This window comes from Tursiops truncatus, chromosome 8 (assembly GCF_011762595.2).
Source record: "Tursiops truncatus isolate mTurTru1 chromosome 8, mTurTru1.mat.Y, whole genome shotgun sequence".
Classification (NCBI taxonomy): domain Eukaryota; kingdom Metazoa; phylum Chordata; class Mammalia; order Artiodactyla; family Delphinidae; genus Tursiops; species Tursiops truncatus.
In genome coordinates, this window is record NC_047041.1 from 37,543,808 (window position 1) to 37,559,015 (window position 15,208).

The window sequence follows — 15,208 nt, forward strand, 5'->3', positions numbered from 1 at the left end:
ACCTGTCCTGTTCAAGTATTAATGACTTCAGTGAGAATTACCAAAGATAGGCAGATTAAGTTTGGGGATAACACATACATAACGGAAAACTGAACTAGATTCTAATCTAATGTGGGATAGGGTGAATCAATTCCTGTAGTGCTCCATTTGATTAAAAATTCTGTATAAAAAAATCAACTCCACAAGTATAGGACCTAGATAGGCTGATGCTAAGACTAAGTAGAAGACCTGTTACTTCAGATGACTCTAGAATTAATGAGTGAAAGGGATGCTGTGGCTTCCCCATAACATTAATGTGATACTAGGCTGAGTTAACAGACTATCCAGAACATGACCAAGACTCTCTATCCTGTGCTAGACACACCACATTTAGAGGACTATATTCGATTCAGGAAGGGAGTGAGGAGATGGTTAAGAAACTCATAAAGGGCTTCCCTGGTGGCACAGTGGTTGAGAGTCCGCCTGCCGATGTGGGGGACACGGGTTCGTGCCCCGGTCCGGGAAGATCCCACATGCTGCGGAGCAGCTGAGCCCATGAGCCATTGCTGCTGAGCCTGCGCGTCCAGAGCCTATGCTCTGCAACGGGAGAGGCCACAACAGTGAGAGGCCCGCGTACCGCAAAAAAAAAAAACTCATAAAGCATATCTTACGATGAATAGCTGAAGAAAAAGAATTATTTATAACCTAGAATAAGGAGATGAGAATAAAGATACAGTTATCTGGGACTTCCCTGGTGGTCCAGTGGTAAAGAATCCGCCTTCCAATGCAGGGGACGCAGGTTCGATCCCTGGTCTGGGAACAAAGATTCCACATGCTGTGAGGCAACTAAGCCTGTGTGCCACAACTACTGAGCCCGGGTGCCTCAACTAGAGAGCCCACGGGCCGCAAACTACAGAGCCCACATGCTCTGGAGCCTGCGTGTTGCAACTAGAGAAGAGAAAATCGGCACACCACAATTAGAGTGAAGCCCGCACACTGCAATGAAGAGCCTTTGCACCGCAACAAGATCCTGCATGCCTCAACAAAGATCCCACATGCTGCAACTAAGATACAACACAGCCAAAAACTAGTTAATTAAAACAAAAACAAAAAAAAACCCCTTAATCTATTATCAATATAAGGTTTAAAAAAAGATACAGCTATTTTCTAAAGTTTTAAAATTTTCCTATTGTTAAGGGTTCATTTGGTCTATGTGGATCCCTGAGAACAGAAAAAAATACCAATGAGTAGAATTTATAGTGACAGATTTCATCTCACTTAAGAACTTTCAAATAAAGCTGTCTAGAACTGTGAAGGGCTGTTTGAGGGTATAATGAGGTCTCATCAGTAGATGTATTTGGACAGAGTACATGACCATTATTCTGGATGCTTACATAACGAAAACATTGGACAGGGAACTGTACTAAGTGGGTCCCAAATCTAAATGAACATTAGATTGAGACTCGGGAACAACTGACTATACTTTCTAGGTCCCACACCCAGAAAATTCTGATTTATCAGAACTGTGGTGGGGCCTCGTAATCTGCTTTTTCAGATGCATAGTCAATGATTCTGATGCAGCTAGTCATCCTTTGAGAAACTTTCCAGCCCAAATCAAAGATTCTGTGGCAAAGTAGAAGAACCTTGGTTAGGAACAAAGGTTCAAAGATGAACCTTTTGACCTTGGTAGGTCAAAAGATGGTCTGCAATCTAAGAAGAGGTTAAATTTAGGGTAAAGGAAAGCCAACGACAAAACTTTTTAAAAGTGATTTGGCCGCACGCATCTACAAAGGGCAAGTGGAAAAGCTAGGAAATAGTTCATTCCCTAAGCTTTCACTGAGGATTTACTGTGGGGTTAAAATAAACAAATAGGGCTTCCCTGGTGGCGCAGTGGTTGAGAGTCCGCTTGCCGATGCAGGGGACATGGGTTCGTGCCCCGGTCCGGGAAGATCCCACATGCCGCGGAGCGGCTGGGCCCGTGAGCCATGGCTGCTGAGCCTGCGCGTCCGGAGCCTGTGCTCCGCAACGGGAGAGGCCACAACAGTGAGAGGCCCGCGTACCGCAAAAAACAAAAACAAAAACAAATAAATACCTAAAATTAAAATTTACTCCTCAAGCTTCTCAAATTCACAATCTAGTTGGATACTCAAGGCATCTATAACCAGCAACACAAACATTAATGAAAAAGTGGTATAAACTAACACAATGTTAAGCACTTCTTAGAAATCACCCAGTACTTGCTGATATTTGATAAAATTATCATCTCCACATTTTTAAGCACTAAAGGAACTTAAGATTCAAGTCTATGTATGACTGCTTCTTGGAGAATGAATCCTATACGTAATAAGCATGTGAGGACAAAGAGGATGTGACTTCTTTTCATTTAAATATCTATCTATATCTAAATATAAATCAACAGGGCTGATCCTAAAAATCCAGTGCTACAAATATACTATTTCCTATCTGCAACCACACCTTCTGCAAACCAGAGTCTCTGCTTTTGCTCCTAAGTTCCCTTCTGCATAGACTCTACCTGCTTTAACGTGTCCCCCCAGTCTCCTCCCTGCTCCCCCAGTCCCATAAAACTTTCCTTCATCTCATTCTCACATCACTATGATCCAACTGGTAAAAAAACAGAAAAATATTTCCGCCGTTTATAGGTATACAGGCAGATGAGTGGATTTAATTCAAAGATCTAAGTTGTACAAAAAAAGCCAGAGTTCGACCAACTCACCTTTCCAGCTACAAATGGCATATCACCCAAGCATAATCTATAATGTGGTTGTGCGGCAAAATAGTTCCTAGAACCTTTCTGCATGGAAAAGAAAAAAGAAGAGCAATTTTACTCACATGATGATAAAAGCTGGCCATATAGGACTAACCTGAAACTTCAGCTTACTGCTGGGCTACTGCTTGTTTTATCTCTATAGGCATTATGGTCTGGAGTTCCTAATAATGCTTGTCACCACATATCCTAGCCTAGGAAAGGCTAGGAAAGAAAAAACAGTTCCTGACAAAACATCAGTTACAGTCTCAGTAGAGAAACTGTGTGTGTGTGCACGCGCACGCGTGCATGTGTATATACACAAACTTTTAAGTGCAAAAGATAATGCGATACTGAACAATAACTAACATTTGTGCGGTGCTGTGTAGTTCTAACACTTTCAGATATATTATCTCACTGTCAGGGTGAAAATTTAGAAGTAGGTATTACTTATCCCCATTTTCCCCATGAAGAAACTGAGAATGAAAGAGATTTACTCATCCAAGGTTGAAGTACCACATGGTTTGTAAGTGTTTTCACATAAACTACGCCAAGTAATAACCAGCACTTTGACTTAATGGTTATTTTTTCATACCTTTTCTGGTGGTTTTGACTTCTTTTTTTTAATTCTTTTTGCATTGGGAACACATGAAGTTGCCTTATCTTCAAAGATAAGTCTATTTCTTTCTAGACCAATCTGCAACTAGGAAAAATATGAGAGCCTAAAGTTAATACTGTAGAAATAAAAGCTATGATTCAAATTTGAGATCTGCCATGTAAAGGCCTGTTAAAAAAACCTACAGTAGTATCGTATAGTATAGAATGAAAAACCCATCATAGCTGTGTAGCTATATCTGGAATCAATCCGTCAACATTTATCCAATATTTTAAATCAATACCACTCTCTCAATTTACTTAAAGTGCTGTCCTATAATTTGTCCTTTCACTTAGCCTGGAAACGTTTAGCTCCTTATTTGAGGTTGGTCCTTAAATTATATCTAATGAGTTAAAGGCAGTATTTCTAACTCCAAACCAATGTTTCAACATTTTCTTCTTGTCACACACAGCATATACAACAGCGTTAGACACAAAGCAGCTGGAGAACAAAGTACAATTTCTTCCTCTTTTAAAAACTCATACACTTAACAATGTAAGAAAAAGGAACTGGAAATCTATGTCCAAAACAACTGGGAGGTATATCAGAGAATGTTATCAAGCCCTTTTCTCTAGAAGCTTAGTAACTACATTAATTTAATATGGTAGAAATTCCATAAACAATTACTAAGGATTTCAAACAAGGACTGCTGTTTTCAACTTTCCTTAAAAAATATAATTACATACATATACACAGGTATGTGTGTGTTCGTGTGTGTCTGTGTTCATGTGTATTTGTCTAGAATAGTGGTTTTCAAACCTGCCTATGTATCAAAATTGTCTGGAGTTTATGAGAAAATTCAGATTGTTAGGTGCCTCTCCAGACGTCATGATTTTAAACATTCCAGGCTGAGGAAATTTTTATTTTAAAAGTATTTTAAAGTTCTTCAGGAAATTATGATGGAGCTCAAACACTCAGAACCAATGGATTAGTTAAAAGAAATCCTGAGATCATTACTAATGCTTCCCACAATGACTGCATTCTTTAGGGATAGAATTTATTCAGTGACAAAGGAACACAGGGATTCCTACTCTCAGGAGTGTCTACATTCCCACACATCTAACGATGCTTTATACGTAGTAAACTGAATGGACATAATTCCATGAACATGAAATCACTACTCTGGAAGACCTATGAAGCCAATGAGTTTGAAGAGTATACAAAACAAAAAAAATGTGAACTATTTTAACTTCCTAAGTTCTTCCCAGTAGCTGTCATATATTTGTGTGGCAGAGTTTTAACATTTGTAAGTGCTTTCATTATATTTCCTCTTGTTGGAACTCTCCAACATTAAGAAGATGTAAAATAAAGACCAGTATCAGTGGTAAAATCCCAAGCTCCGAATGGTTACATATCTCGCCCAGGACTACACAAATTATGGTTAGACTTGGAACCATGTATCAACCCCGGCCCCTGTTCTACCACAACAGTGTTCACTATCAGAACTCAGAACTCAAAACCTTTACTGATATATTATCAGTAATAACTGATTTGTCCCAACATTTTGCCTGCTAAATACAAAATAAAACTACCACAAAATAATTTTTTAAATTCATAAAATAATGAACTTATTAATTCTGTATTCCATGTATAGTAGAACTCACCACCACAGTGTATATAAAGCATAACTTTAAAGTTTGCATGTTATGAGTGAGGAAACAAAGGCACAGTAAAGTGGCCTACCTACCCTAAAAAGTGGAATGGGGAGAGAAATCAAGTAATTTCAAAATTTGTTGGTGGTCAAAAATAAAGCCACATGACTATATAACTCAGAAAGCACAGAGAGGTGAAAAGTACATACGAATTGATCAGAAGGTAAATATTTGAGAAAGAAAATATATTGCGTTTAATAGAAAGAGAATATGTTAAGTCAATGAATTCTGGGAAGCACTGGAAAAAATAGACAAGATAACAAAGATGAGATAATAGATGTTTACAGTCCTGCGAGCACATTTATGAAGTGAGCCCAGGACACCGTTGGCATCTGGCCACAACCTGAACTGCAGAGCCTCCTCTCCTAATTGTTTTGGAATCAGGACCTGCTTTTTGTGTTAATATTATGAGAAAAGATACATGTAAATGTTATAAAACTTAAAGACTTTGGAAGGGGAGGGGCAATAAACAAGAGGTATTTGAATTAATAAGCTCACATGGGGAGAGTCTTCAGTTATAAACAGAAGTATTTTATTTAGCCTGTAAGATTTGTTGGATATAGAAATGTTGCTGTATCTTCTAGAAATGCAGTTCTAGTTGGTATATATAAATTCAATGATTCTGTGAATTCACACTGCCTCACCTATTCTACCTGGTGGCCACTGCATGGGATAAAAATTCAAGGCTAGAAATGAGGAGAGCTCATTTTCCTTATATGGTGGCTTTTGTAAATTAGTATGGGTCACCACCTGTTGTGTAGCCCACTACCTCAGCTACTGTCCTGGTGTCTCGAGGCCACCAAAAAAGGGAAGCACTTACAAGCAGGATACTGAATGAGGCTTTCAAACATTTCCAATAGTGACTAATGTGAAAAGTTTTAGATGATTACATATTATATTATGTACACAGTCGCTGATATTTTTTAGTCTATTGATTTAAAAAAAAATAAAGCTGATAGAAAGCCCACAATTTAAAAAACCCTAAAGAATTGCTCAGCTTTTACTTTCTGTCTGTAAAAATATGTTTATAGTTTTCCATATTAAGCTAAGCCTGCAAATTTATATATTGGATCATTCCAAATTATAAATAATCAAAGCAGCGCACATCTACATCTATTTATATATAAAGAGTAGCATGAAATGTGAGGAGCCTACCTGCTCACATTTCAACTTACCTGGGCTGCCTTAGCTTGCATACGTTTCCTTTCCTGTTCTTCTTGATGGAGTTTTGCTTCTAACTCTTGCATTTTTTTCTAGTGATAAAAATATTAAAAGTGATAATAGTGAAAAGAGTTTCAGTGTCTATTTGTAAAATTTTTATCCATGACTCTCCTTTGCAATTCCACAGAATTAGGGGTAAAATTCACGGGCAAAGAACACAGCCTCTGTATGAAGCCATATAGGCTACAACAGCGGTCCCCAACCTTTTTGGCACTGGGGACCGGTTTCTCATGGAAGAAAATTTTTCTACGGATGAGGTTGGGGGGGGGGATGGTTCAGGCAGTAATGTGAGCCATGGGGAGCAGCAGATGACGCTTTGCTCGCTCACCCACCACTCATCTGCTGTGTGGCCCGGTTCCTCATCAGTTGGGGACCCCTGGGCTACACGGAAGCTGAATCTGAAACTTTATAGTCTCAGTGGTATTAAATACTTCCCAAATGAATCAATTAAGACTAAAATTAGGACTTCCCTGGTGGCGCAGTGGTTGGGAATACACCTGCCAAGGCAGGGGACACGGGTTTGATCCCTGGTCTGGGAAGATCCCACATGCTGCGGAGGAACTAGGCCCATGCGTCACAACTGCTGAGCCTGAGCTCTAGAGCCTGCGAGCCACAACTACTGAGCCCACATGCCACAACTACTGAAGCCCGTGTGCTCTAGGGCCCACGTGCTGCAACTACTGAGTCTGCGTGCTGTAGCTACTGAAGCCCGCGTGCCTAGCGCACATGCTCTGCAACAAGAAAAGACACTGCAATGAGAAGCCCGTGCACCACAAGGAAGAGTAGCCCCCGCTCACCACAACTAGAGAAAGCCCGCGCACAGCAACAAAGACCCAATGCAGCCAAAAATAAATAAAAATTAAAAAAAAAAAAAACAAAAAACTAAAATTAGTTCAGAGAACAAAAACGAAGTGATACAAGCCTTAAGGATACTCAAAAACACTTCATCTTTCAACATTTTCAAAACGAACTCCTTCCTTATGTACACTAAGATGATAAAATGTGAACTTTCTCTCCAAATTTACATTTCTTCCTTTAAAAAAAATTCCCATATGTTTCTTTGCTACAAGGTCATTTTTTTTCCTATAAAATATCCAATTTTACATAAGAACCAATATTATGCATTGATGAGTATAAAAGATTCTCACTGACTTCTGCAAGGGCCTGCATTGTGGTAAGCTTGTTATACTCCTGTTCAAGAAGATCCAATTTTTCAAGTTGGTTTTGAACATGCGTTTGATCATGTTGTCGTTCTCTTTCTAGGGAAACCTGGGAAACAATATTAAATACAGCATAATAATTTGACAAAAAACTGAAAAACTAACACTGAGAGTACTATGCTACTTGTCTGGCTTTTATTTATTTTTGATTATTCAAAGTTCTTATATTTTTAGTGTACTATTTTATACTTACATATATGTTATTATACTACAAGACTATAAAACACAATCACAGTAGTCTCTGATTTTTGTGGTCTCCACTTGCCTAGTGGAGTGGCTATAAATACTTGTTGGACAAGTGAAAATAATACTTTTAGAAAGGTGTTCCTATGAATAGTTTTTCATTCATGACGTTTCTATCCTAAGTATCTGATCTACAGGTCTTAATCAAAAGTAATCTAAATTCCCTGAAAAAATTAAAAGGAATCTGAGATTCCTTCACCATATAAAACCTTGAAACATAACCAGGCAAAAAACCCAATAACCTAAAATGAGACTAACCAGCTTTACTTGAGAAAAGGTAGGCTATGACCATGACAATTATAAAACTGACTTTTACAAGTCAGTCCTTTGAAAAATCAAAAAAATACTAAGTTTCTTCAGACTCACAGACTTAGAAAACAAACTTATGGTCACCAAAGGGGAAAGGTGAGGGGGACAGATTAATTGGGAGTTTGGGATTGACATGTACACACTTCTATATTTAAAATTGATCACCAACAAGGACCTACTGTATAGCATATGAAACTCTGCTAAATATTCTATAATAACCTAAATGGGAAAATAATTTGAAAAAGAATGGATACATGTATATGTATAACTGAATCACTCTGCTGTACACCTGAAACTAACACAACATTGTCAATCAACCCCATTCCAATATAAAATAAAAATTAAAAAGTACAAACTTCCAGTTACAAGTAAAATAAGTACTAGGGATATTGTCTGGCTTTTCATACAACTACTTAGGTACTACAGAGGAATTCCAGGAAAACAATATTAAGATGAAACCAGAGGAAAATTAACAAATACAAGTGAAATCTTGTTCTTATTATATACTATTATAACATTTGGTTCTCTATACTAAGACTTGTTAATACGCTCTGAATGAAGGTATTTACTAGACATATAGGCTACACACAAATAGTTGTAATTAGTCTGGTTCTCTAACATAGTTAATCTCTTAATTAAGGCAATAATCACAGTTTTGGTACGTAACATTTACACTTCCTCTGAATTCTACGCAAAACATCCATCATTTTTTTTTTTTTTTTCTTTTTCAGGCTTAGGGTCAAGGATTTGAAAAGACTGCCACCTATCAGATTTAAGGACTGACAGCCACAGGATAAACCATTAAACTAGGATAAGAAGTGGAAGTATGCTAAACTGAGGTCTACTGGTAAAAAGCAAAACATTAAGCACGTGAACTTGTAAACAGTGTATCTTCATATACAAGTCTATAGCAATAGGTATCATACTAACAGAAATTTGAATATGACAAAGTAATACAAACCAATAAATTTCTCAGGAATTTGTGTGAACTACTAATTTTCTCCTACCTACCTTAGCGGATAGTTACTGCCCTTGAAATAATACATTGAGTTAAATGTTGGCACAAATCACACTTCACTTCCAATATTGGAACCACTCATAAAATGGGCTAATCAAACTTTACTGATGAAAACAGGGCTTAATTCAAAGACATACATATATATATATATATATATATATATTTGTCTAACAACTATATCAATATTAGTCAAGACATCTCACGGTTGTCTTACAGATGCTTTCTAACCCGAGAACAGAAATATGCCAATGAAGAGAACTGCGTATTACTGTACATAACGTTTTGCCATTTCCAATCAGATTTAACTCACCATCCCTTTCCCAAACCCCATCCATCACATAAAAGTGCCAGAGAAAACACAGAAATAATAATAATTGCATAGCAAGTTTGAAGAAAGGGAACTCTTCAGATGCAAAAAAGATAAATCAAAAGCAAGTAATACTGAAGCCAAATATTACACGAGGCAAGACTATAGCCTTGGTGTATAAGATACACAAGGAACGTGACATAAATTTCAGGCAACGTACCATCTGCACGATGCAGGAGCCCAAAGCCAACAAATTATCATAAATGCAGACCAGAACCAGGGAAACCCATCAAGCCCCAGCAAAGGCAAATCCACAACCATTTCATAAGGCTGCCTACACAACTTAGAAGTATGGAATTCCCAAGATAAACAACTCCAAAGAATAAGAGTTCATCATAAAAATATATATATACGTATACAGTTCTCATAAGAAAAAAAATGATTTTAAGACTGGGAATTTTTATAGTGTTCAAAGAGATAAAATGAAGGAATAAAAAGCAAAGTAATGGTAAATTAAAATAACAACAAAAATAGGTGGACTGAAGAGGACCCAACTGGAAACAAAAAAATATGGTCACAAATAAACTCAATGGCATAGTAAAGAGACCTATAATACAAATGAAAATTGCTGAAACATCCTCTTAAATATTGTTGTGCAATCAAATATTTCTTTGATATCTCCAACTATGACTGAAAGCTGACTGAGGTGGAAAGCATTTAATTTCTTTCACACTGCAGAGTACCTAGCAAAATATTAAGCATATAAACATTCAACTTTTGCATAATAAAGTTAAGATGCCCAGAAACTATGGTATTCATGATGAAATCAAATTCTATATTCATAATAGGAAAAGGAGGTATGTTTTAAAAAAATATATTCGAGACTGATATTGCAGATGTCCTCTTGTAAATGCATAGGTTACTTAAATTAAAATACCTCTGGTTTGACAGAGCAAAATATTTTTGTTAAAATAACAACGGTAAAAAATCTTTCAAAGTATAAAGAACCTTGAAATGTGCTACCTGAGTTGAGTCTTTAAACAAAATTCAAGAGGCAGAGAGGTACATAATATGCTTATTTATACTTCTGATAACGTACAAAGAAGTTAACATGACCTGAAAAGAAAACACAATTAAATGTGTAGTATTTTTCCAATTTAAGTAAAACTCTACCAAATACAGCAATAACAATGAAGACCAATCAAATCTTCAGACACCATAACTGATCCCAAGTAATTTCAGTCCTGTGCTGTTGTACTGTTCCAAAGCAGAAGCTGTTAAAGCTGTGTGTAGAGGATATGGCAGTGTGTGTGAGGGTCATCCAAAAAGGAAACTCCTCTATTTAGCTTCGCTGAAAAAACAAACCACATTTTTCTCAAAGCTTCCACTAGCAGTTTTTCAAAATGAACTACTGGTACTATTATCTTTTAAGATGGATGGAGAATTGATTACTTGTAACAGCACCATTAGTCCTCACTGAGAAAAAAGGTCTTTATATCAACTTAATTTTCTCTATAACTAACTTTTCTTGAGAGTGACTCTATGAAGTAACATACCTGTTTCTCTAATACAGATGTCCTCTCCATTTCTGCATGCTTTATCATGTTACGCATGTATTCCAATTGTTTTTCTAAAAGATTACATTTATTTTCTGCAGCTAACAGCTGAGATGTCAGCTCTAAAAAGAATTCATAAGAAAAGCAGAAATCAGCTCACTCGCAGAAGTTTTAGTTTTAAGAACCTGCTTAACATGAATCTACAGTATATATAATAAACATTTTCCAGTAGCTCTAGAAGCCTTTTCAGATGACCTAAGTCATTCTCTTTCTGTATGTTAGTCTAATCTGCCTTGAATTCTGACAGTAAATATAATACAGGACGTCAGCACTTGTTCCACAAAATGCTCCCAAATATAAATGTAATTTTGTAGTGCTCGAAGACACTAAGCACTAGAAAACACTAATGTGGAATTTCTTTTAGAGTGATTTTACCATACTTATTTTGATAGTGTTTCATTTCTTTCATAATTAAACAAACCTTGATTGTGCTTTGATTCCTCATTCTTTGAATTCTCCCTTTCTTGTATCTGTTCATCCAGTACTTTCTTATATTCAATTGTTTCTTTAGACAAGGTTTTCACACTTTCTTCTGCCTGAATCCTTTCAAGTTCTAAACGTCGAATTTTATCTTGAAGATTCTTCAGAGCAGAAAATATAGCTGCCAAATACAAACATGGATACTATAATACATACGGAAAAAGTTCACTGAAAAAGAATAAACTCATCTAAATAAAAAATAAAATTGATGGAGGATCACTCTTTGGGAATTATCATCACATGGTAATTGTTTAAAAAACTCCATTTAAAGACATCTTTTGAGTCTCTGAAATGTGCTAGGTACTCAAGTAAAAAATGCCATGGTAAAAACATTTCAAAGATTTTATAAAATGGTAAAAATATTTAGCTAATCATACAAAATTCATAAACTGTCCCAAGGCACATTATTAACTATAAATATTTTGTTTTACTAATAGGATCACATGCAGAATCCAATTATAGAGCTAAAAATAGTCAAGCACATAAAGGACTATTTCTTTTTGATCTCAAAAAAAACCCTAAGCACTCTGCCCATCAAAAAGCTTTTGATTATAAAATAACACATATTCACTGTAGAAAGCACAGGAAAATACAACAAAGAAAAGAACAGATAATCCTGAGATACTGACTATCAATTTTGGTCATTTCTTTCAGTCTTTTCCTATGTGTATAACATAAATTGAGATCAAAATTGATCTAAGTGTTTTCACTTAGCATTATGGAACTGCGAGCATTCCCTCATGCAATCAGATAGACTTAAAAGATTATTTCCTTGTGACCAATTAGTAATTGAAAAACTAAGTTACTGGATCAAAGAATATTCATATTTTATTTACTTATTTTTATTTTAAACATTTATTTATTTGGCCACAGACGGTCTTAGCTGTGGCACACGGGATCCTCGTTGTGGCATGCAGGATCTTTACTTGTGGCATGTGGGCTCTTAGTTGCGGCATGCGGGATCTAGTTCCCTGGCCAGGGATTGAACCCGGGCCCCCTGCATTGACAGAGCAGAGTCTTAACCATTGGACCACCAGGGAAGTCCCAGAATATTCATATTTTAAAGACCCTTGAGCAAAGTACCTTCAAAAAGTGTTTTATCAATTTGTACTTTCATCAGAAGTACATGTCTTTGCCAATATAGACCATCACTAATTACAATATCTCTACCATTCTGATTAAGAAACCCATACTACTCTGGTTAGTTTATTTTGCATTTCTATTAAAAGTTTAAATATTTTGTTACATATTGTTGGCCGTCTTTTATGAATTTCTGTGCCCATTTTTCATTAGTCTCCCCATTCCATTTTATTGTCTTTAATTCTAGTTTTGATACAAAGATGTTTTGATTTTTCATAGCTATATCTAACAATCTTTCCCATCAAGTTCTTTGTTAAGAAGTTCTTCTGTAACCTCGATTAGATAAACTTTGTATTTTCCTTTATTATAGTTTCATACACTTTTACATTTAATTCTTTAAGTCAAATAAAAGTCAATACAAACATTTTTGTATTGAAGGAAGAACTTTAAATGGCAACTTTATCATATACCAAGTTCACACATATATCTATACATACAGATATAATTATTACTTACACATACCCAAGACAGTTTCAGGACTTTCTTTTACTCTGGTTTCATTAATATTATGCCAGTATTTTCATTACTAAAACTTTATAATATAAACATCAATTCTGCCAGTCTCCCACAGTATATAAATCTTTAAAACATTTCAAAATTATTCTTACCAATTAAATATTCAGAATCATTTCACCTAAACAATGATTTAAATAAAACTTCATGTAAATTATACAATAAGTAGGAAGAACTACCATCTTTTAAAAATCGAGCTTTCTCACTAAAAACAAGGCACCCATTCCCATGTATTAACCTAATTCATTAATTCAACAAGTTTTTCAGTGCCTAGGATGTGGCAGGCCCCAAATAGGGGAATGATACCTTTTATAATATAGCCAGCTTATTCTTGCTGGTATGCAATGAGACTACAATCTAATTAGAAAGAACACAGATATGAAACACGAATACACACACTCAGAAATCTGAAAAACCAACTGAGAAGACTAAGAGAATAGGAAAACAGCCCAGACATAAGACTAGTATTTAAAGGAACAATAATTCTTTGATATACCTGGAATAATCAGATAAAAAATGTAATAGATTTTTTTTGTGTGTGGTACGCGGGCCTCTCACTGCTGTGGCCTCTCCCGCTGCGGAGCACAGGCTCCGGACGCGTAGGCTCAGTGGCCATGGCTCACGGGCCCAGCCACTCCGCGGCATGTGAGATCTTCCCGGACCAGGGCACGAACCTGTGTCCCCTGCATCGGCAGGCGGACTCTCAACCACTGCGCCACCAGGGAAGCCCCACCCAACATAGGAGCACCTCAATACATAAGGCAAATACTAACAGCCATAAAAGGGGAAATCGACAGTTAACACATTCATAGTAGGGGACTTTAACACCCTACTTTCACCAATGGACAGATCCTCCAAAATGAAAATAAATAAGGAAACACAAGCTTTAAATGATACATTAAACAAGATGGACTTAATTGATATTTATAGGACATTCCATCCAAAAACAACAGAATACACATTTTTCTCAAGTGCTCATGGAACATTCTCCAGGATAGATCACATCTTGGGTCACAAATCAAGCCTTGGTAAATTTAAGAAAACTGAAATCGTATCAAGTATCTTTTCCGACCACAACACTATGAGACTAGATATCAATTACAGAAAAAGATCTGTAAAAAATACAAACACATGGAGGCTAAACAATACACTACTTAATAATGAAGTGATCACTGAAGAAATCAAAGAGGAAATTAAAAAAATACCTAGAAACAAATGACAATGGAGACACGACGACCCAAAATCTATGGGATGCAGCAAAAGCAGTTCTAAGAGGGAAGTTTATAGCAATACAATCCTACCTTAAGAAACAGGAAACATCTCGAATAAACAACCTAATGTTGCACCTAAAGCAATTAGAGAAAGAAGAATTAAAAAAACCCAAAGTTAGCAGAAGGAAATAAATCATAAAAATCAGATTAAAAATAAATGAAAAAGAAATGAAGGAAACGATAGCAGAGATCAATAAAACTAAAAGCTGGTTCTTTGAGAAGATAAACAAAATTGATAAACCATTAGCCAGACTCACCAAGAAAAAAAGGGAGAAGACTCAAATCAATAGAATTAGAAATGAAAAAGGAGAAGTAACAACTAACACTGCAGAAATACAAAAGATCATGAGAGATTACTACAAGCAACTGTAGTAATAAATGTCCAATAAAATGGACAACCTGGAAGAAATGGACAAATTCTTGGAAAGGTACAACCTGCCAAGACTGAATCAGGAAGAAATAGAAAATATAAACAGACCAATCACAAGCACTGAAATTGAAACTGTGATTAAAAATCTTCCAACAAACAAAAGCCCAGGATCAGATGGCTTCACAGGCAAATTCTATCAAACATTTAGAGAAGAGCTAACACCTATCCTTCTCAAACTCTTCCAAAATATAGCAGAGGGGGGAACACTCCCAAACTCATTCTACGAGGCCACCATCACCTTGATACCAAAACCAGACAAGGATGTCACAAAGAAAGAAAACTACAGGCCAATATCACTGATGAACATAGATGCAAAAATCCTCAACAAAATACTAGCAAACAGAATCCAACAGCACATTAAAAGGATCATACACCATGATCAAGTGGGGT

At 36.3% G+C, this 15,208-nt stretch overlaps 1 protein-coding gene and 1 non-coding gene across 4 annotated transcripts in view; both read right to left on the reverse strand.

Moving 5' to 3' along the window:
- CEP57 (centrosomal protein 57) overlaps positions 1 to 15,208 on the reverse strand; it is a 47,328-nt gene that overhangs the window by 6,547 nt on the left and 25,573 nt on the right. For 2 of the 3 annotated variants that reach the window (XM_019923778.3, XM_073808283.1), the window contains exons 3-8: positions 11,406 to 11,585; positions 10,925 to 11,046; positions 7,424 to 7,540; positions 6,226 to 6,303; positions 3,339 to 3,446; positions 2,714 to 2,791 (exon numbers count right to left, since the gene is read on the reverse strand). In XM_019923778.3, coding sequence (XP_019779337.1) covers positions 2,714 to 2,791; positions 3,339 to 3,446; positions 6,226 to 6,303; positions 7,424 to 7,540; positions 10,925 to 11,046; positions 11,406 to 11,585 — 683 coding nt within the window. The remainder of the gene's footprint in view (positions 1 to 2,713; positions 2,792 to 3,338; positions 3,447 to 6,225; positions 6,304 to 7,423; positions 7,541 to 10,924; positions 11,047 to 11,405; positions 11,586 to 15,208) is intronic. The other variant, XM_019923779.3, reaches the window with a different exon arrangement.
- TRNAD-GUC (transfer RNA aspartic acid (anticodon GUC)) lies at positions 12,432 to 12,504 on the reverse strand. Its single transcript has one exon. It is a non-coding gene; the product is annotated as a tRNA-Asp (tRNA).